This window comes from Mustela lutreola, chromosome 7, assembly GCF_030435805.1.
Source record: "Mustela lutreola isolate mMusLut2 chromosome 7, mMusLut2.pri, whole genome shotgun sequence".
Classification (NCBI taxonomy): Eukaryota; Metazoa; Chordata; class Mammalia; order Carnivora; family Mustelidae; genus Mustela; species Mustela lutreola.
The window spans coordinates 152,312,805-152,334,399 of NC_081296.1; the positions used below are offsets into that span (position 1 = coordinate 152,312,805).

The following is a 21,595-nucleotide window of genomic DNA, read 5'->3' on the forward strand; positions in this document are numbered from 1 at the left end:
GGAGGGAGTACACACGGGAAGGCAGCTGGCGGCCGCGCTGTGAGCCAGAGTGACGCCCAGGGAGGAAACACGAGCAGCTTAAGAGGCCACGTCGGGGACTCTGGGTGCACAGCTTGGAGAGCAAGGGCCTCCGGGGAACAGCACAGTCACCACAGACGCAGGCCCAAGGGTCAGGGCGCCCAGCTGCTGGACAGAGGAGTGGGCACCGCTGTCCACATCCTGGAAACCAGTGCAGCCTGGGGTCCACTGGCCCGGCCCCGAGAGCACAGGCGGAAACCACCTGCAGGAAACCGCTGGAGGCTGTGCTATGCAGAACAAGGACACGGGGCCCGGAGCAGGGCCCGTGTCAGAGAGGTGAATGGAACCCAGGGGACGGCAGGTGCAGAGGGGGAGGGGCCCGGGCAAAGGGCGAGAAAGCCCCAGAGGTTCTCCCGGGGGGGCACACGGGACAGCCTGCCAGGTGTGTGCAAGAGGGCCGGCAGCCCAACCGCAACGGTGGGTCAGACCCCGTCCTCTCCTAGAAGGGCCGGCGGACGGCGGGGGCGGAAGGACAGCAGGACAGCGGCCGGTCTCAGGCAGAGTGCTCTTGCCCTCCCCAATGGCCACGGGGGCCGGGCACCTGGCTGCCCCGTTCCCAGCCAGTGAGGGGCCACGAAATCCAACGTGACAGTCCGTCCCCAGGGCCAGAAGAGAACACAGACAGCAGGTCACGGCGGCAACTGAGCCCAGTCGGGGGGACCCGCGCAGAGCCATCCCACACGAGGAGCCCGAGGCAAAGGATACGGGGGGTGCCCTCGGTGCGGCACACCAGGTAGAGGCAGGCCGCGATCACGTGTGCCATCCTGCGGCCGCGGGTCAAGTGCTTGCTCACGGCCATCTTGAAGAAGTTGAAGGCTGTGTCCAGGCAGTGCTGGTTGAGCTGCAGCTGGCTCCCCAGGTGGTGGATCTGGCGTCTCCCTAGGACACAATACGAGACGTTACCACTGGCTCCCGGCACCAGAGACGTACGCCGGCTCGCGCCCTTCTGTGGCGTCAGGTCCACTTCTCGTGGGGCCCAAGCCTCGTGTGCGGGCACCGGGACCCACGACTTCCACTCCCCTCCTCACCCTGGCGGCTCCAGGGCCGGCAGAGGGCCGCGTGTCAGCCAGCCAGAAGCCACTCCTCGCCACTGAGTATCACCACGTGCTCCGCACAGACAGGGACGGACAACATGGCTGGACGGCCATGGCCCCACGGCTGAGTGCCTGCCTCCTGCTCCGGCACCCGGGAGCCTGGGTCGTGGCCCCAGCCCTCCCAGCAGGGCCCTGTGTGCGTCCTGGCCGGCACCCCCACGCCAACCCCCACCCCAAGAGCTGCGGCTCCAGCCCGCTGGGGCCCCAAGGACGGGCGCAGCACCTGGCAGATTCGAGGTGGGAAGGGGCTGCTGGGCCGTGAGTGGACGCCGAGACTTGATGTGCACACGCCCGGTCCTGGGTAAGCGCATCCCAGAAGCTGGGAGACGGAGGACACAGGAGTCCTGTGTGTGTGGACAGGAGGGGGGACACAGAAGTCTGTGTGTGGACAGGAGGGTCGCCGCAGGCCACGTGCCCCGCGGCACAGAACCAGGAAGCCAGACACCCACGTCAGAGCACCCCAAGAGCTGCACTGTACGTACCCGTCTACACCGCACTCCCAGCTACCACACTGGACCCCGGCACACAGGCTCCCCAGATCGATGCTGTCCGGGCAAGGGCCCCCTGAGCTGGGCCCGGGAAAGCAGCAGGCTCGTGCTCTCTGACAAGGACAGCAGGCTGGGGAAGGTGGCGGCTGTGGGCCTTCTCCACTCCCGAGGCCCGGCCTGCCCGCCCCACACGCACGGCAAACAGCGCCCACCGGCCACAGGCACTCGGGGAGCCAGCGCCCCAAGGGACCGGCAGCCGGGGGACCGCATGGTCAGCGCCCTTCCTGGCACAGCACCCCGGCCAGCCTGGAGGCCTCCCGTCAGCTAAGCCGACACGGGCGGGGGTCACCGTCCCTACAGCCACGGCCCTGACTGGACAGAAAGGGGCCCAGCACAGGCTCCCCACTGGCCTGGGAGTTCTTGGAACAAAGCGGGGCTCCCTGGTGGCCTGAGGGCTCAGAATTACTGCAGGAAGTCACCTCATAACATCTTCACTGGGTGCAGCCCACACTCCGCCCACTCTAGGGACACGACTCAGTGTTGTTAGGGGCGCCTAGGGGCTCAGCTGGTTGACCATCTGCCTTCAGCTCAGGTCATGGTCCCGGGGTCCTGGGATGGAGGCCTGTGTCAGGCTCCCTGCGGGGCAGAGTCTGCCCCCCCCCCCACCGACCCCTGCTGCTCATGCACGCGCCTGCACCCTCTACCTCTCAAACAGAATCTTTAAAAAAGCGGTTTTTGCATATTCAGCGCAATTCAGACTATTTCATCACCCCAAAAGAGACCCCGCTCCCGTCAGCAGTGCCCCCGCCCCGCCAGGCACCCCCTCCAGGTCAGAGTCGGCTGTGTGTGGGGTCAGCAAGCCCAGCAGGCAAACTGGAGAGTCCCGGGCCACGCGCTTCTGGGCGCGCGACCATGTCAACCATAGAAACTCCTGCCGGACCCCTTCCTCCTTGGGCCTCCTCCCCACACGGGAATGGTAAAAGCGAGCACACCAGCACGCGGCCGCCTTCAACCCTGGCAGTCTGGAAACTAGGCCCCCCTTTCCACTCGCGCCACTGGCTGAACAGCATCCCCCGGGCCCGCGGCAATGGCGAGGGCAGCAAAATGAGCGCAGGGCAGGGCCAGGGCCGGGAAAGTGCCCCAGGAACACGCAGAAGGTGGGTCTCGGGCAGAACTGCTCGAGTCTCAGGCCCTCCGTCCACAGGACAGGCCCCCACAACACCCCAGGCCAGGAGGACCTTGGTGACACCAGCCAGGCCCCACGGTCAGGCCAGTGCCGTGGACATGATGGGGCCCCAGCAAGGCCACGCGTCACAGTGACTCCCCTGACCGGCTCCGGGGGCACCTGCCACAGAAGCCTCTTTGCAGACGTGAGAGGGGACACCGAGAATCAGCGACTTCATGGGAAAAGGCAACGAAAGCAGAGAAACTCCGGGCCCCACAAGCCGCCGGTAACAGAAAACGCTTCCGAAGCCCCTGTCGCCCTCCCGAGTGTCAGGAAGATGCCGTTCCACACTCGTGTGTCAGGAGCAGGCGCCTGGGGGGCTCAGGCGTTGAGCGTCTACCTTCGGCTCAGGTCACGGTCCCGGGGTCCCAGGATCCAGCCGCACATCAGGCTCCTGCTCGGCGGGGACCTGCTTCTCCCGCTGCCCCTGTGATCTTCCTCTCACTCTCTCTCAAATGAGTAAAGAAAAATGTTTTTTTTTTCTAATTGTTCTAAAAAAATAAAAAATAAGATAAAACTCAAACTTAGGGGCTTCTTGGTGGCTCCGTCAGTGGAGTGTTGACCCCTGACCTTGGCTCAGGTCTCCGTCTCAGCATCGCGAGTCCAGCCCCGTGCCGGGGTGGGGCCTACTTCAAAACAAACCAGAACTCAAAACCAAGCGAAGGGCCGAAGGGCAGGGCAGACACAGATCAAGACCTTGGCACTGGGCTCGGGGGCGGAGGAGGAGCGGCTGCCGGCGGGGTCCCCAGGGAGGCTCGCAGCCGCCTCAGAGGCCTCTCCCTGCAGACCGGCGCAGACTCCTGCAGGAGGGTCATCAGAACGACAAGGACACAGCAGGACCGCGGGAGGCCACGGGGAGGAACCCCGGTCCTGCGGAGCAGAGCTGAGGGCGCGGACACGGGCGCGCACCGTGGGGCAGAAGGGAGGTGAGCGGCGAGGCCGCGGGGCAGCGCCACACTCGCGGGAGGAGCGTGACCCCTCCCCGCAGCTCTGCCGGTCGTGGCGCAGCCCCCGCCCGCCGGTCTCAGGAACCGGCCTCTAAGGAGCACAGCTCGGGGAAGGGAGGGACACGGCAGCACACGAGGCTGGGGCACACCAGGCTGGGGCACACCAGGCTGGGGCACCAGTGCCAAGGCCCGGGAGCCCGGACAGCCTGGCGTGAGGCAAAGACGAGGGATCGCCCCAATCCACGGCCAGGACGGCTCGGATGTGCCCAGGGAGAGTCGAGGGCAGGAGGAGGCTGGGGACGGCGAGGCGGCTCGCAGCCCCGGGACAAGCAGCCGCCCGGCAGCCGGGCCGCGGGAGACGCCGGCACCAGGGACGCTGGTCGAGGGCGCGCTCCAGGGCCCGGTCCGGCAACTGCGCTGGGGGACCAGAGGTCGTTTAAAACCAAGCGTGAAGAAGGCCATGGAACGAAAAGGAGAAAGCGCCGTCTCTGAGCCTGAGGGTCCCGGCTGCGCAGAGCCCACGGCCATCCACGCTGTCCCGCAAACACCACCACGAGAAGGCCTGGAACGGTGGCCAGACCTGCCAAGCCGAGAAGCTGCAGAGGACAGGAACGAGCGAGCGAGGACTCCAGCCGGGCAGGAAGCAAACAGGACAGAGGCACGAGCAGACGCTCTGCCGAGGTGAGCACAGCTGCCGGCCTGAGCGGTCCCCAGCGAGACCGCTTGAGGGGGACGGGGGGGAAGCACAGACCAGCACGGTCGGGAGCGGAGAAGGGTCTTCCTGCGCCAGGAGGCCCCGGAGCCCAGGGCGAGGTCTTACCAGCGACCCCGACAACAGTCTGAGTCTGAAAATGACGTCTTACCAAATCCGACAAGGGGAAGAGAAAAACCAAAGTGGTCCCAGTAAAACCCAATGAAAAGGCGTCGCATCCGAGAAGCTGCTCCCTCCGACTTTAGACTTAAGAAAGAAAACTGAAGGCCCAGACGAAGGCCCAGACGGCTTCGTGTCCTCCCCCACATGCAGGAGGACGCTGGGGCCCTTACAGACAGTGGACAGGGCGCCCCAGGGCCCCAGGGGGCTTGTCCCAGAAGCACGAGGGGAGCCTCACATCCACAGAATCAGGGCAGTTCAGCCCAGCAACCAGATAAAAAGAAAACCTGTACCAGTACTTCAACAGGCCACACGGACACGTGACGAAATGCAAACATCGTGCTTGCGGACAACACGCCCGTGGCCACTGTCACGTCAAGGTTAGGAGCCGGCCAAGAACACACACGGTCACCACCCTGCCCCACGGCGCTGGGGACGGCAGCCACATGCACACGGCAGGAACACGCACGGAGCCCGGGACATGAGCGGTGCGTGAGATGGGGAAGGGGCAGGAGTCATGGCGGCCACAGACCACGGGACCACCCACGGGGCAGCAGCTACGGGCGACCACGTTTCCGAGGAAATGGAGCCATCCTGCACCAGCTGATCCCAACCAAACTCTGGGCAAGTCTCCCCGCGGTCGCGTACTCGCCACACAAGGGAGCCAGAGAAGCCGAGACCGGGCTGAAAGGGGACAGAGCAGAGAGCCTCGGTGAATGCGCCGGGCCCAGCACACGCCCACCCACAGAGCGCCGTTCCAGAGACACGACAGACCCTGGTGTCCCAACACAGGCTGGGGCCGACTGTCCCACGTATGGTCCCTGGGGACAAATGGACCCGTTCAGCATCCTGCGGAAGGACGGCCTTGCTGATGGGCGGGAACCTGGACTTCCGCACCGAGAAACGGAAACCTCACCGCAACCTCACGCCCCCGGCACGAGACCGACCCGCGGTAGGTCCCAGCCCTAACTGCGCACCGGAAAACAATGCCTCCGGGTGCAAAGCCGCGGGGTCCTCAGATCTTGGAGGAGACACAATTTCTTAAGTCACAAAACCCCCTAACCATAAAAAACCAAAGTATTCGGACTCCACGGAAATTCGGGACACTTCTATACCTTAAGAGACAGGACCGTGAAAAGCCAAGCCATCGGCTGGGAACAGGACCCACGGTGCGCCTTCCAGCGAGGACTCAGACCCAGGATGTGTGAAAACATCGACCAAGCAGGGACAGAATGGCAGCTCAACTTCTCAAAACACGCAAGCAAAGGCACAGCGGGCGGGCGCCTCCCAGGAACGGGCTCTCCCGGCAGCCCAGGTGCGCACACAGTGGACGCCAAGGACCGCGTGGCCCTGCGCTCACAGGGCTGAGGGTGGCGGGCAGCGGGCGGACAGCTCAGCCGTGCTCATGTGAGACACTCCCCGGCTGCCCCAGACGCCCCTCGCGGGCACACGCCCACCAGCAGCCGCCACCTAAGGACGACACGTGCGGCCGCGGCTAGCGGCCGGAAGGGAAGCCCCGAGCGGGCAGGCTGCGTGGTGCCCCCACACAGCACAGGCCCCATGGCAGAGCAGTGGCCTGGCCCCCAGGAATACAACCGCCGTGACCGGTGAGGCCCACGTCCGCACGGACGCTCAGTGGGCAGCGTGCTGATGGCCATGCGCCCGGGGCTCCACACTCTCCGTGTACTTAACAGAGCAGACAGACACATGGAAAGGACAGAAGTGTGTCCCAAGAAGAGGACCCGTCAAGCCACGACTCCAAAGACAGATGGAAACCGCAAAGGGCCCAGTTAGGAAAGATGCCGGCCTGGGGTCACCAGCTCCTGCCTTCTGCGGGGGACCTGCCGGGCCCTCCGCACGTGCCCACAGCGAGGACAACGGGCCCGCAGGGTCTCTCTCGCTGGCCTGCTTGCAAACCACACCCGGAGTCCACTGCCAAAAAACCAGAGACTGGCCTGGGAAGGTGTGGGCAGCAGCGCCATTCGGGACGGAGGCCAGGACATGGCAAAGCCCCGTGAGCGCAAACCTCGGCCAGGGCCTGCGCTGTCAGGCAGCTCACTCCCCAGCTCTCCTGTTTCCTAGAGCGGCCAGCAGCGCCTAACACACCTACGCCGACGGAAGCTCCGCTCCCAGGCTGCACCCAAACCTGGCAGGGGGCACGGCACCCGGCCGGGGCTCCCACGAGCACCTCTCTGCAGCCGGTCAGCGCACCGGTGCCCATGGGGCAGGAGGGGCACCAGCACCCAGCAGCAGGGACGCAGCGGCAGGCATGGAAGGCACAACCCACAGCCGGTGGGAGGAGCCCTGACACATCAGAGACGCGCCAAGTACGCCTTCGACGGTGTGTGCGGGACCCGCGGCAACGGGCCACGTGACAGGAAGGAGATGAAACGCTCTCTACCCGCCAGCGCCAGGAGAGAAGGAAATCTCCAGGGACAGGAGGGCAACATCGCGCAGGCTCACTGCCAAGCAAGGACCGCGCCGGCCCCCAGCGCTGTGTGGACAGCTCTGGTCGGAAGCAACAGGAAAGGGGCTGGACCCGCTGGCCTCCCTGAACCCCGCAGCCTCGACTCAGGGGGCAAAGATGTGATGCTGACTGTGGCAGGAGGGGACACCCACCCAGGCTGCTGGAGGGGCAGTCAGGCTGTCCTGCAGGCCCCAGGCTGCCGTCCCCCCACAGGAGCCCCGCGGAAGGGTCTGCAGAGGCCCACAGCAAGGGTCTCAGGGCTGCAGGCTGCCCGGGCAGCAGAGAGCTTCCCCATGGAGCTCGGCAGACGCCCCTGGAGCACCCTGCACAGTCGGCTTCACTACTGAGCCAAGGGGTCAGCACTCCTTGCGGGACGGACTGCTTCTGCGGTCTTCCCACCAAGTGTGTGGGCACCGAGGCCGCTCTTACGATGCTGCGGGCTCAGACACACGCGCAAGCCCGGTGGATGCAGCGTGCTGGCTTGTTGGAGCAGACGCTCTGCACCGGGGAATGTCCTGCACACACAGGGGACCTTTAGGTCCACTGAGGAGGAAGTACACAGTGTGGCCGCACCAGTGGGAAGCAAGCGGCCGGAGCTGGGCCGGAGCCACGGGGTCGAGGGCAGAGCGCTCCTTGTGCACCAGAGGCTCGGGCTGCCTGCCAGGACCAAGTCCAAGTCTGTGCGCACCCGGTCAGACAGAAGCCCGACCATGCTACGGGGGGACCCACGGTCACCATGGGGGTCTTCATGTGCCCTTAGGGGACAGAACGAGCCAAACCGAACTTCGCAAGCATAGCGAGGAGCCTGGCCTGAGGGCACGCACACGTGTGTGCAGAAAAACCTTCCTCGGGGCGCCTGGGTGGCTCAGTTGGTTAGGCAACTGCCTTCGGCTCAGGTCATGATCCCAGGGTCCTAGGATCAAACCCCATGTTGGGCTCCTTGCTTGGCAGGGTGCCTGTTTCTCCCTCTCCCTCTGCCTGCTGCTCTGCCTGCTTGTGTTCTCTCTCACTGTCAAATAAATAAATGAAATTTAAAAAAAAAAAAACAAACCTTCCTTTCATGGGCCCTGGGGACCAGACGCGACCATGTGTTGGCCGTAAGGCAAGCATCCGCCATTTCAAAGGATGGAGGGCCTGCACACGGCGTCACTGCTAACGAGAAAGAGCCACGCTAAGAGCAAACCATGGCTGTGAAGGAAGGAGCACGCGTCCAAGGTGCTGACCACACGCCTGGGCCGTGGCCGGAGCGGGTCCCACACGTACCCACAGGGATGGGGGGTCCCTGAGCGCGAAGCTCACCCAGTCGCCTTCCCAGCAGGCAGGCATCTTGTCCTGCAGAGACGCCGCGCTCCTCACAGACGGAAGGCTCCTGGCACCCTGCTGCCAGCACCTCTGTGGGCGCCATTTTTCCAACCACACTTGCTCACTATGTGTCTCTGGGTCACACTTTGGTAATTCTCCCAACATTTCAAAACTTGACTCATTGTTTGGGTCATTACGGTCGTCTGTGAGCCGTGATCTTCGGTGTTCCTGTTGCAGTGGCTTCCGGCCATGGCGAACCACGCCCATGGAAGACCATGAACTTCATCAATGTCGTGTGCGTCCCGACGGCTCCCCACACCGGCCGTTCCCCCACCCTCCCCCTCTCCTCGGGCCTCCCTGGTCCCTGAGACACAACAGTGTTGGCCAGTTAGAGAAGCCTGCAGTGGTCGCTAAGTGGTGTCCGGTGAAGGAAGAGCCGCGTCTCTCGCTTTACATCAAAGCTGGAAGTGAGTGCGGAGAGGAAGGCATGTGGAAGGCCAGAGAGGCCGACAGCTTGGCCTCTGGCCCCAGACAGGGAGCCTGGCCGTGGATGCAAAGGAAAAGTTCTCGAAGGAAATGAAAAGCGCCACTCCAGCGAGCACAGGGGTAAGAAAGCGAGACGGCCTTTGCGCCAATCGGAGAAAGACTGAGTGGTCCGGAGGGATCAAACCAGCCGCTGCGACATTCCCTCCCGCCAAAGCCTGGTCCAGAGCCGGGCCCCGACTCGTCCGTCCCCTGGAGGCGGAGAGGGGACGAGCCTGCACAGGGAAAGACTGGAGGTGGCACAGGTGGGCTCGGGAGGCTTAAGGCAAGCAGCCGGCTCCGTAACGACCCGTGCGAGGGGAGCCCGCCGTGCCGATGGAGAGGCCGAGCGCGTTCTCCAGAAGAGCGAGCCACCCCGGACCATCTAGGACTTCTACAGCCGGAGAGGCGAGCCCAGTGCCTGTCGTCTAAGCTTCGGAGGCCAGGCTGAGCCTCCAGTTATCAGTGACGCAGCTGGTGACTTGGAGTGGAAGCCGCGCTCGCTTACCCTCCTGAACACCTGGGCCCCTACAGTCCTCCTGCCTCTACTCTGCCTGTGCTCCACGAGCGGAACCGCAAAGCCCCGATGACACGGTTTACTGAGTATTTCCAGCCGCGGTTGAGACCTGCTGCTCAGAAAACAAGAGCTCCCCTGCCAGAACTACTGCTCGGGGCACCTGGGTGGCTCAGTGGGTTAAGCCTCTGCCTTCAGCTCAGGTCATGATCCCAGGGTCTTGGGATCGAGCCCCACATCAGGCTCTCTGCTCAGCGGGATCTGCTTCTCCCTCTCCCTCTGCTTCTCCCTCTCCCTCTGCTTCTCCCCCTGCGTATGCTTTTTCTCTCAAATAAATAAATAAAATCTTAAAAATAAAAAGTCCAGCGAATATTAGTGCTCACTGGCAGGGCACCTGGGCACCCAAGAGCCTGGACGGAGGTGGACAATGAGATTAATGTTGGTTCACGCCTGCTGCCGCGACAGCCAGCCTACAGATCAAGGAATCACTTTGATCTTTAAGTCTTATTATCAAGAAACGCCTGTCCTAAGGCTGGAGCTGCCATCAGAGTGATTCCTCTGATGGATCGGGGCAAAGTCGATGGAAACGTCCTGAAAAAGATTCTCCGTTCCAGATGCCGTCAAAAAGATCCGTGACATCTGGGAAGAGTCAGACTATCCACGGGGGTTCGGAGGACCTGGACTCCAGCCCTCGTGGGTGACGGTGAGGGTCCGAGTCTTGAGTGGGGGGTGTCCCTGCCGCTGTGGTGGAAACAGCGAGAGAACCAGAGCCAGAAGCGGGGCGGGAAGACAGGACTGAATGGCCACAGTCTCCCGATCAGTCTTGAAAGACGGCGGCGAGGCTTCTTGCGGGCGAGCAGAGAAGGTGTGTTCCTGACACGGAGACTGCTCCCGCGGGAGAGGCCGTGCGGGCGGCCGAGATGACAGCAGGGGACCTAGACTGTCCTGCACACCGAGTCACAAAGCAGCGGCAGGCTTGGGGAGGACCGACTCCCGTTTTGGAAGAAGTTCTCCCGTGGGTCGGATGCTGTCCTGCAGCGTCGCCTGCTACCGAGAAATCGTTCGTTCAGGGAAGAGCCCCTCGGTGCCACAAACGTCCTTCCTGTCTCGTTTTAAGAAATTGCCGCGGCACCCCCGCCTCCAGCCCCCGCCACCGGTCAGCAGCCGGCGCCGTGGGGGCCGGACCCTCCTCCAGTGAAGACGGGGACGGGCTGGGAGCCCAGGCCGCGGTGCGCGTGGTTAGCAAGGAGGAATTTTTAACGGAGGCACGCACAGTGACTTCCCAGACGTGATGCTACCGCGCGTGTAACAGACCACAGCAGAGTGCCAACTTCCGCACGCGCCGGGAACCCTGCAGTCGTGTGACTCTGCGCCACGACGCTTTACTGTGGAGTCTGTGCAGAAGCTGCGGGGTCTCCTTGAAGACCACAGAACACAGGGATGCAGCAGCAGGAGGCACTCTGCTGTGCCCTGACGTTCCTGAAAGTGTCCTCACGCAAACACCCAAGAGGGCCTGGCAGAACGGGTCCCTGCCTGAGCTGACCACAGCTAACATCCTACTTACTGGTGCAAGACCGGACACTTTCCCCAGAAGTCAGGAGCAACACACTCCTGTTCGGCGCACTTCAGAAAGCACTAGCCAGGGTCACTGCAGGCCATCCACTCCTGCCCTCCCGCCCCGAAACCTGCCGTCCTCCAGAGCGCCCGCCATGGGGAATACCGTTCTGCAGGGTCTGCGCTCTGGACTCCTTTCCCAGGTTCACGTGGAAGCCGCCGCCCAGCGCTGGGGTTTTGCCAGCACCTAGAGAAACAAATGAGACGGATTAGTCAGACCCTGGCAGGAAAGAACCACACCAGCCGACCCTCACAGCACGGGGCGTTTCTGAAGCAAGGACACCGTGGGATCAGCATTCGTGGCTGCAGAACTGGGGCCTCCCCTGCCACTCTTAGCAACTGGCAAACCTCCCCACCCTCAGGCCTGCCAGGACACGTGTGGCCCTGACCTTGAGCCATGGCAGGGGCCACACCCACCCACACTCTCTGACCGTGTTCCAGAGCGCACGCTGCCCCGTGGCAGCTAGAGAGAGCACAGCTCACCCGCGGACTACAGCTCACCCGCCCCGGGGCCCTCCGCGTGCCCCGCCTCTGCCCACGGCCGCTGGTCACTGCACCCGTCCCCCCAGGCATAGGACTGTGGGCCTCTGTGGTCCAGAGCGTACGAGCCAGCCGGCCTGCAGGAGGCACTCCTCACCCACCCGTGTACAGCCCACCCACAGTACGGCAGCCTAGGGGGCCCCGGTCCCAAGGAGTGGCCACAGGCAGGCCTGCAGGCACTCTGCCTTGGGGCCTGCACCGATGCCGAGATGCCCCGGGACGGGCCATGCACTCCACTCTGCACGGCCCTGGGGCTGGGACTTCGCCGTTACACTGCGAACAGCCAGGCGGCCATCTGCTTGGCCCCAGACTGAAACGCCCCACCGTCGGGTGGCTGAGGAAAGGCAGCAGAGCGGGGAAGCGCTGTCCGTCCTACGGGCCAGTGCGTCTGTGAGCAAGTGTCCACGGCAGGCTGAGAGGCTTCTGCACGCAGGGGATGCCTCAGCTGCAGGACGTCGGGCTTGGACGAGGACACACGTGACAATGAAATGGAAACTCGGCTGGGAACCCAGATTGTGTCCGGGAACAGCCCCCAGGGAAAGCACATGACCCATGTCTGTGGCCAGCAGAGACCTCCAGATCACCCACGGGCAGCCAGCAGCACGGGCAGTGCAGAGCAAGCACGGCGTCCAGCATACCTAAGACCGCACCCGAACCCCAAAGCAGCACCCACAGATTCCTTAAAGCTCTCAGCAAAACATGTCCTAACTTCAGTCATCAATGAGAACAAATAAGACATGAGAACATGGAAAAGAGCAACTGGTGGGCTCTGCTGGGCCACAAGCTGGGCTGGGCTGGCCAGCAGCAGAGCCAGGAGCCTGCTGCCTGGGGCCCGGCACTCCCAGCCCCACGGCAGGGCAGAGGGGCCTTGGGAGGGCAAGACTGCAGCCGGTCAGCGTCCTCAGCTGCCTCCTGCGTGGTTACCATGGTTACCAAGGCCTCAGGACCCTCCCAGTGGCCCCGCCCAGTAGAGTGTGGTGCCCAGCACAGGGGTCACTCACCACCGGGGGATGGATTTGCTGCCACCCAGAGCTCTGCTTTCTCCTGCCGCCCCAGCAGAGCACCACCGCAGACGTCCTGTCCTCAAGAAGCTGGTCACACAGGACGGGGAGGGACAAGGACCAGCACTGAGGCCTCAAGGGCCTGGAGAGGGTCAGGCTGGCCCTGTTGGGGGCTGGAGAGCTGCAGGGCCCAGAGGACATTCAACCACCTGGACGGGCACCCAGGGGCTTCCCAAACCACCAGCAAACCAGCAGCCAGTCCCCTAGAGCCTGACCCTGGGCTGCAGGGCTGAGGTCAAGGCTGCATCTCCCACCCTCCAGTCGCGGTGATGGTGGCTTCTTCCAACCTGGGGATCTCTACGTTGGCAATCTTTTCGTACGGGAACCAGGAGGAAGGCCCACACGCTCAAAGCACCTGGCCACGGCAGCCACACCTTGGCCTGTTTGTCTCCAGCACCTCCCCAACTTTTAATTTACGAAAAGAGAAACGCCACCTTGTCGTACTTAAAACGCATGTGTACTTTTAATAAACAACTGGACTCCTGCATTAGAAGCAGGGTAACAGGGCGCCTCGGGGGCTCAGTGGGTTAAAGCCTCTGCCTTCGGCTCAGGTCATGCTCTCCGGGTCCTGGGGTCGAGCCCCGCGTTGGGCTCCCTCTGCCTCTGCCTCTCCCCCTGCTGGTGCTCACTCTCTCTCTGTCTCTCTCTCCCTCTTTCTCAGATAAACACTGCCCTTAGAAAAGGGGAAGCGAAAGGACACTGAGGCGCCGGGAACCCTGCAGAGCCCCGCCTGCAGGAATGAGAACCGGGGCTGTCCCGCCGGCCCCCCGCCCCACTCCCCGCTCAGACACAGAAGGGGGCCAGGCAGACCCCACCAAGGCGCTACCTGATGCTATTCGGGATCCCTGCCCCCCCCCCCACCCCGTGCTCTCTCTCAAATAAACAAAATCTTGAAGAAGAAGAAGAAGAAGAGGGACCGCACTCCGGGCGGGTATTAGTCACCGTCTCCTTCCTCCTCGGAGTCTCACAAAACCGCCGAGGCCTCCCCCTTCCGCTCTCCCGAGACTTTTACTTGCTGTCCCCGTGCTGCTCTTGCCTGCCTCTCCCGGAGGACCGGCCACCGTGTCCCACACGGCTCCGTCCCAGGGCGGTCTCCCGACCGGTTCACACACGGGGCCGGTGCACGCGCACACCCTTGCCCTGTGCTCCCCAAGGTCCCCAGAGTAGCCTCAGGGCATCAGGTGCTCTCAGGACACTCTGGGATCCGGTCCCCTCCAGACTCAGTGGCCCCGGCAAGCATGCTGGCCACCCGGAGGCAGAGTCTGGCACCCAGCACATAACCCCCACCAGGGCTGGGTCACAGGAGACCAAATCTGGAATGCGCACGTGCGTGGTACAAAAAGTGCGTGTTTGGCGGGTCTCACCGGTAAGGCAGGAGGCCGAGGGGCTCTGAAACCGGAAGCTGAAGGACTGCCTGTGCCTGGCCGTCAGACCCCATCAGGCTATTCCCGCCACTTCTCAACACACCAGAAATCTTCCCTGACCGCGCCTGCAACAAAAGCGCACCAGCGGGTTGTCACGGGACAACTCGGCCAAGACCGCCCCCTCGCGGACGGCGGCAGAAGGCCCGATACCACGCCCCGCGCCACCGCCACCTGCACACCCAGGAGCCGAGGGGACACCGTGAGCACAGGGACCAAGGCCAGCAACACCAGCACCTCAACACCGGTGACAGGAGGCCGGGCTGCGGGGCCTCAGCACCCCAGAACCACCGCTGTTCACCCACACACTCCAACAACACGGCTGAGCACAGCTTTTAAGAACCCGACTCACAGGGAGGGTCTCTGTCGCTGCTGCGTGAGCCCTTCCCCAGACGCCCTGGAGGTGGGCTCAGCAGTCAGGACACGAGCCCCTCGGGGCCTCCCAGAAAACTCCGGGCCAGGCGATGGCAGTGCTGTGTCCCGGGACGCCGCCAGGACACGGACACAGGGTGACAGGGGGAGCTAAGCGGAGACCCCTCTCCACCCGATGCAGCACCCAAAGACCCTGTTCTGAAGGGATTAACCCCCTGATTCTGGAAGCCACTCAGCATGGAGCGCGGCGGCCGAGAAACGCTGCCAGCGACATCATAGACAGAGCAGCCCTGTCCAGCCTGGGCCTTGAGCGGAGTTCAGCCGACGTCTCCTGAGAGCAGGCACTTTGGCCAGGACACCACCCTGCGCTCAGAGGCCTAAGTCACAGGCGGCAGGGCCGGGCACGGCCAGGCAGGCAGGCGTGGGTCCCACCGTTCCCCAGGGCAGAGGGACCTTTCCCAGCGAGCGAGGGCGGCCCCGCTCCTGGGAGCCCTCCCCGTCCAGGGCTGGGGGCTGCAAACCTTCCTCGCGGTATTACGGCTGCGGGGGTTCACCAACACAAGCGTGCGGAAAGTACTTCACCGCTCCCGTCTGTGACAATGCGGCGCTCACCGACGCCGCGACTGGCAAGCGCACGTCTGCAGCCGTGAAAAGCTATGAGTACGGGGACCACGGCAAGAGCTCCCGGGGGAGAGGGGAAGGACCCCAGGGAGCAGGAACCGCAGGAGGCCTGGAGCTCCCTCCGCCTCCAGGCCGCGTCTGCAGGGAGCAGGGCCGACACCTCCAGGGGGAGGTCTACAGCAGGGTCGGCACCACCGGCGGCAGAGGGGACAGCCGGGGGAGGGCTGCTGCCTCCCTCAGGGTGGACACACGGCACCGCACACACACTCCTACCCCGCTGGGAAGCCACACATAGGGCGAGCCCCTCCCCAGGGGAGCGGCAGGACCCCGCCTCAGGACCCCACTACGGCCCCAGCCAGGCTGACTTTGCCCACCGACTTGCCACTCTGGCCACACCGAGCGCGTGCTGTCCTCACACAGCCGCCCCTTGTCTCGGCTGGCCGCCTTCCTCACCCCCATGCCCACCGGGTCCCCAGTAGCACTCACGCCACCAGCACTGGACTCCCGCTTCACACTGGGCTGGTCCAAGAGTATCTTCCAGGGACTCGGGGACAAGAGCTTCTGGGCCCCAGAGGCCAGGCCTGGCCCACAATGGGTGCTTGCCGGAAAGAGCCCGGTCGGGAGCCCCCAGAGGCAGGGCTTCTGGCCCCACGGTCCTGGCGCCTCATCTACAGAGTCCCAGCTGCCCCGCTGTGCTGACTGTCCCTACGCAGCTCTCGAGGAGCAGGGAAGAGGGCTCAGGAGAGACAGTGACCGTGGGCCCTGATGAGGGCCCATGGGAGGGATCTTGGGCCTTGAGCGCTGAGAAGCAAGCTCGGCCTCCAGGTGAGGCTGCCGCGGAGGAGGACCCGAGGGGAGCCCGCTGGCACGCGCTCGTCTACCCGGGAGCTGGGGGAGCCCACGTCAGCAGGTCATGAGATCACGGCCCCCAGCGGGCACGGGGGCGGGGGGACGGTGGGGCACGGGGCCGCGGGCCCAGGAGCGGCCTCTCCGCCAGCCTGGAGGCTAAGAGCCCACGCAGCATCTGTAGCCCCTCCCTGCGGGTCCCCAGGAGGACAAGCCCTGGGACAGAGCCGGGCTGGGCTGGGGAAGCATCTTCACACCCGTGGAACCGTGCCTTCCTGGGGCACCTGGCTGTGAGACCGGCTTCACGGCACGCCGGCACGTCCGCGACTCTCTCGCGTGCCCTCGCCCCTGCAGCCTGTGTCCCCAGCTGCCGGGAGGGCGGCCAGTCGACAGGTGCACAGTCCACAGGGCACCCTAAGTGTCGGTTCCTACACCCGTCTGTCCTTCCTGTTGACCTCACTCTTCCCAGGGACTCGAGGGACAGTCTGACAGTGTGACAAAGCCACAACACAGTGCCGCGCAGCCCTCACGCCGGCATCCCAGGAAGTCGTCCCGGAAGAGCACGCAGACACGCGCCCTGCGTCAGAGAGGACCGGCGGAGAGCGGGAGGGAGAAGCCAAGCAGACCCCAAACCGCTGTTTGCTAAGCTCATCTGAGGCGGTAACCTCCCCGCAAGACAGGGAAGAAGAGAGAAGACGGGAAAGGAAGTGTGGGGCCAGGAAAAGGGGCACCACCAGAGACCCCACAGACCTCAAAGGATGAGGGAAGGGCAGCCACAGCTCTGCAGCTTAGAGCAAATGGACCAACCTGGACCCAGCCGTCCCCGGGGAGGGTGACCGCGGATAAACTACAGCCCACACTGCCCAAGATCCGGGACTTGGGGCTGCGAACCGTCTGGAAAGAAAACCTCTGGGCCCAGACGTGTCCACGGGAGAATGGCACCAACGCTCAAGGAAGCAGGAACACCAACGCTCCGACCCTCCACCGAAACACGAGGGACCGGAGCGGGTCGCCATGAGTCCTACTGGAGCCATCGCCTCGGTACCCACACAGCACCCAGCAAGCCTCGGGCACAGCGACTCCCGCGCGACAACAACGCTCGAGGACCAGGCGGGCTTCCCGGGAAGGAAGGGCCGGTGGGCCGGGAAGCCGGCGACTGAGGACAGCGGAGCCGGGCGCGACCCCGGACGCGCGCAGCAGCCGGTCCACCGCCGCTCGCGGTAGCGACTGTGGGCGAACCCGGCGCGGAACCGGCTTCCGCACCTCCGCGGCCAGAAACCTCGGGCTGCGCGCACAGTCCGCGGGCGGCACCGGCGCGCGGCGGGGACTCGGGCCTCACCGACGGCAGCGGGACGCTCAAGCGGAGCCCCCGGACCCGGCCCAAGCGCTCCTGCGCGAACAGCCGGGACGGCCGCGACGGCCACGACCCGCGCCGCACACGCGCCCCCACGACGGCGAGCCGCTCCCAGGGCCTCGGGCCGCAGAAAGGACAGGGCGTGCGCCCAGGGCGCCCCGCGGGCCTGCAGCGGCGCCGGCCCGTCCAGCGCCTTCCGCAGCCCGTGCTCCGCCTGGGGAGGGTGAGGGTCACGGCGCAGCCACGGCAGGACCCGCCGCGGACGCCAGCGCCCTCCAGGGCCAAGTCCGCGGCAGCGGCCGAGGGGAAGACGCCGGCCCCAGACGTGGGCAGCCGGACACAGCCCGCGCGGAGCAGCGGGGACGGCGGCTCGCGGGACGGGGCGACCGAACTTTTCTTTGTGCTCGCGGGGCGGGCGCCCTGACCGCCGGAGCCGCCCCGAGCCGCCGTGCGAGCCGAGCTCTGGAGGGACAGGGCGGCCGCGTCCCCAGCGTCCGTCCTGTGAACTCCGCTCTCCGCTGCCCCCGATGCGCGGCGGGGACGGCCTCCGGGGACCGCACGGGGACCGCACGCCAGGGCCCGCGGTGCCCCCGTGTCGCCCGCGTCCCCCGCGCCCCCGTGCCCCCCGCGACCCCCGCGGCCCCCGTGCCCCCCCGGTCCCCCGGCCCCCCGCGACCCCCCGTGTCCCCCGCGACCCCCGCGCCCCCCCGCCCCCGCGCCCCCGGCCGCGCGGACCCACCGTCCAGCGACACGAACTGGCCCACGGCCGACGAGCCGCCGCCGCTGTTCTCCACGAACTGCACCTCCGACACGATGATGTTGTCCTCGAGCACCGACCCGCAGCCGGTGCACACGGCGTCGCCGCGCGCCGTGTCCAGCTCGATGTCGGTGCCGCCGCAGCCGCGGCACACGCGGCCCGTCATGACGGCGGCGCCCGCGCGGGCCCGTCCGCCCCGGCCCCGGCCCCGGCCCCGGCCCCGGCCCCGGCCCCGGCCCCGGCCCCCGCCCGCCCGCGCGTCCGCCCGCCCGACTCTCGCGAGGCCGCCGCAGCCGCCGAGCCCGCCGATTCGCCGCGGCAGATTCGCCGCGCAGGCCGCGGCCGCGCCGCCCGCAACGGTCGTGCCCGCGCGCCGGGGACGGGCACCGGGGCTGCGGCGCGGCCGCGAGGACTCGAACCCGCCACCTCCGGACGCCGGCGCCGACGCCGGACCTCAGACCCACGGACCCGCAGGCCTCACGGGCCGCGCGCAGGCGCCAGCGGTAGGCGGGGCCGGGCGGTGGGCGGGGCCTGGGTGGGGAGCGCCGCCGGGGACGGACTGGGAGCGGCGGGCGGAGCCAGGCAGGTGGGCGGGGGCAGGGCGGCTGTGGGCGGGGCAGGGCGGCTGTGGGCGGGGCAGGGCGGCGGGCGGGGCCTGGGTGGGGAGCGCCGCCGGGGACGGAGTGGGAGCGGCGGGCGGAGCCAGGCAGGTGGGCGGGGCCGGGCGGCTGTAGGCGGGGCAGGGCGGCGGGCGGGGCCTGGGTGGGGAGCGCCGCCGGGGACGGACTGGGAGCGGCGGGCGGAGCCAGGCAGGTGGGCGGGGGCCGGGAGGCTGTGGGCGGGGCAGGGCGGCCGGCGGGGCCTGGGTGGGAAGCGCCGCCGGGGACGGACTGGGAGCGGCGGGCGGAGCCAGGCAGGTGGGCGGGGCGGGGCGGCTGTGGGCGGGGCCGGGCGGCCGGGGCGGGGCCGGCGGCTGTGGGCGGGGCCGGGCGGCGGGCGGAGCGCGCGCTCTTCCCGGAGTCCGCCGGCGGTCCTGGAGGCTCGCCCCGGCTCCCCGGCTTCCGCCTGACCGTGCGCGGCCGCCTGCGCCCCGGCCCCTGTAGCGTCCCCGCAGGGGCCCACCGTGGCGGCACTTAGGGGCGCCTCTGGGTTCCCCTGGGCCCGACTCGCGACCCGCGCTCCGGCGCTGCAGGGGCGGCGCCCCCGGGCGGACGCGGACACGCGCGGGGCCGCGCTGCCCGGACCCTGAGGTCTGGGGGGTGGGGGACGCGGCCGCGCTCAGGCCCCCGGGACGCGCGCGCTCGCAGCGAGAAGCCGGCGGTCGGGTCGGCCTCGCCCCGGCGCAGCGCCCGCGGGTTGCACGTGGCCCGGGAAGCGGATTCCCGCAGCCCCCAGACCGGGCCGTCGCGAGCGCGGTCAGGACCGTGGGACACTGAACGGCCAAACGCCGGAGGAGGGGCCGCCCTGTCCCCCTGCGGGTGCTGAGCCGTGGCCAATCGCTCAGGGACTCCCCCGCGGCACGACCCCGCCGGGGGGCAGGCGGCCCAGCGCCCGCAGAAGCTGAGGGGCCTCGAGCCCCGCCGGACAGGGCGGCGGCCTCAGGGCTGCGGCCTCTCCTGCACTCAGAGTGGGCAGGGGGTCCGTGGAGCCCCGGCCTCCCCCTGCACTGCGAACGGATTCCACGTAGCGTCCAGCACAAGAGTCCAGCCGGGGCCGGCCGGATGGCATCGGGCGAGAGCAGGGGCCGGCCGGATGGCATCGGGCGAGAGCAGGTGCCGGCCGGGCTCTGTGCTGTGCGGGCCGCGGGCTGGCCTCTGAGCCTGGCCTTGCGTGGGCGCTCCGGCTCTCCCGCACCCGGCAGCGCCAGGCCCACTGCCCTACTGCGGCACCGGGCATCAGGCCCATGCGGCCCATGCAGGTCCTGGGTGAGTCCCAGCCACAGGCAAAGATGCCTAAGAGGCCAGAGCCCGAAGAACTTATCTGAAAACCCTAAAGCACGGCCTTTTCTTCATAAAAATGTCTCACTCATGTCCAAAACAGGCAGACGATAGGAAAACGTTCCTGAAAAACCACCGGCGGCACCGCAGCCGGTTGCCGTCCTGCCGGCTTGGCTCACCTCCCCTCATGGGCCTCATCTCGCTGGGACACCAGGGGAATCGCGGCGCTGCTGGGCTCACACCCGTCCCCTCCCTGCCTGCGTGGACGCGAGCCCGCCCCAGCCCCCAGCCCCCTCCACCCACGCGGATTTTGTGCCGCGCCTAAGCAGTGCGGTCGGTGTCTGTGAGACACGCACACGCGCCATCCCCTTCCTCCTCAACACGGCTGGATTTGCTCACTGAGACCTTCTATTCGCCGCCGCTGCCGTGTCCTCGATGGCGCAAACTGCAGAGATAACAGAAAGTGCGAGATAACAGAGGGGATTCTGCATGGCATCTCCTGCTGAGGACGTGAGGCTGTTGCAGAGGTGAACCTCGTGTTCGTGGGCCCCCCCGCACGTGGGCAAACCCCACAAAGACCCCCCGGGGTGCGTCTGGGGCTGCAGAGGTCGCACACCCTCCGCGCCCCGGGAGAGCCAAGTGGGGTGGCTGTGGTCACTCTCTGACTCGGCCATGCCGGGTCCTGCAGGGAGCGGAGGGCCGCCGCCAGGCCCTGGCTGCTGCCAGTGTGGACGGGACACACTTGGGCGGGGGGCGGAAGGGAGATGTCCCCACAAGGACAGACAGCCGAAGGGGACGGAGCATTGGGACGAGCCCGAGACCGCAGCCACGGCGCCAGAGAAGCAGCCGGAGAGCTCTTCTCTCCGGCCGCCTGTCCTGCGCGCCTGCAGAGAGGCCGCGGGCCTCCAGACACAGGGCCCCTGCCCCGCCGACCCCGACAGGCCCCTGTGGGGAGCCGTGGGGAGCAGGGAGAGGAGGCGGTCGTCCCTGCTGGGCCCTGTGCTGGGGGGGGGGGGCATCTGGAGGGGAGCCCACCCTCTGGGACCTGGCTGCAGACCTCACAGGCCAGATGCACAGCCCTGAGGCGGGGGACAGGGAGAGGGCACGGGGGTGAACCCACGTTGTGGGGTCAGGTGGGGCACCGGGGAGCGGCTGGGCCACAGGCCCGGGAAGCAGGGCGGGCAGCAGTAGCCTGACCCTCATACAGAACTGAAGGCTGGGGTCCTTGCCATTCAGCTCTTTCAAGACATCCTTCCATTGTCTTCCTGCTCCCATCATTTCTGCAGAAAAATTCTGTATTATCTCTTTCTGTTGCACCCAGAGGATAAGACACCAGTTTTCCTGGATGCTTGTAAACCTTGACTTTCAGGAGTTTTATTAGGATGTTCCTAGGTGTATTTGCTTTGTACTTATGCCAATTAAAATTCATAGAATGTCTTTAATCTACCGTTTTTGTTTTTCATCTTTTTAAAAAATTCTTGGCCAATATCATTCAAATATTGCTTCTGCGCCATCGTCTGGGAGCCCTCTGCCCTGGGTCGGGGCGACACCCAGGCCCCGTTAG

At 66.3% G+C, this 21,595-nt stretch overlaps 1 protein-coding gene across 4 annotated transcripts in view; it reads right to left on the reverse strand.

The window, feature by feature from the left end:
• The window catches only part of BRF1 (BRF1 RNA polymerase III transcription initiation factor subunit), a 46,044-nt gene extending 27,731 nt beyond the window's left edge, over window positions 1–18,313 (reverse strand). Inside the window, exons 1-5 of one of the 4 annotated variants that reach the window (XM_059183342.1) lie at window positions 18,077–18,310; window positions 11,229–11,309; window positions 4,367–4,394; window positions 2,156–2,193; window positions 809–946 (exon numbers count right to left, since the gene is read on the reverse strand). In XM_059183342.1, the coding sequence (XP_059039325.1) occupies window positions 809–946; window positions 2,156–2,193; window positions 4,367–4,394; window positions 11,229–11,309; window positions 18,077–18,260 (469 nt within the window). In that variant the 5' untranslated portion in view covers window positions 18,261–18,310. Of the gene's footprint in view, window positions 1–783; window positions 958–2,155; window positions 2,194–4,366; window positions 4,395–11,228; window positions 11,310–14,087; window positions 14,213–18,076 lie in introns of all 4 variants that reach the window. The other 3 variants (XM_059183340.1, XM_059183341.1, XM_059183337.1) reach the window with 3 other exon arrangements.
• Window positions 18,314–21,595: the final 3,282 nt, after the last annotated feature.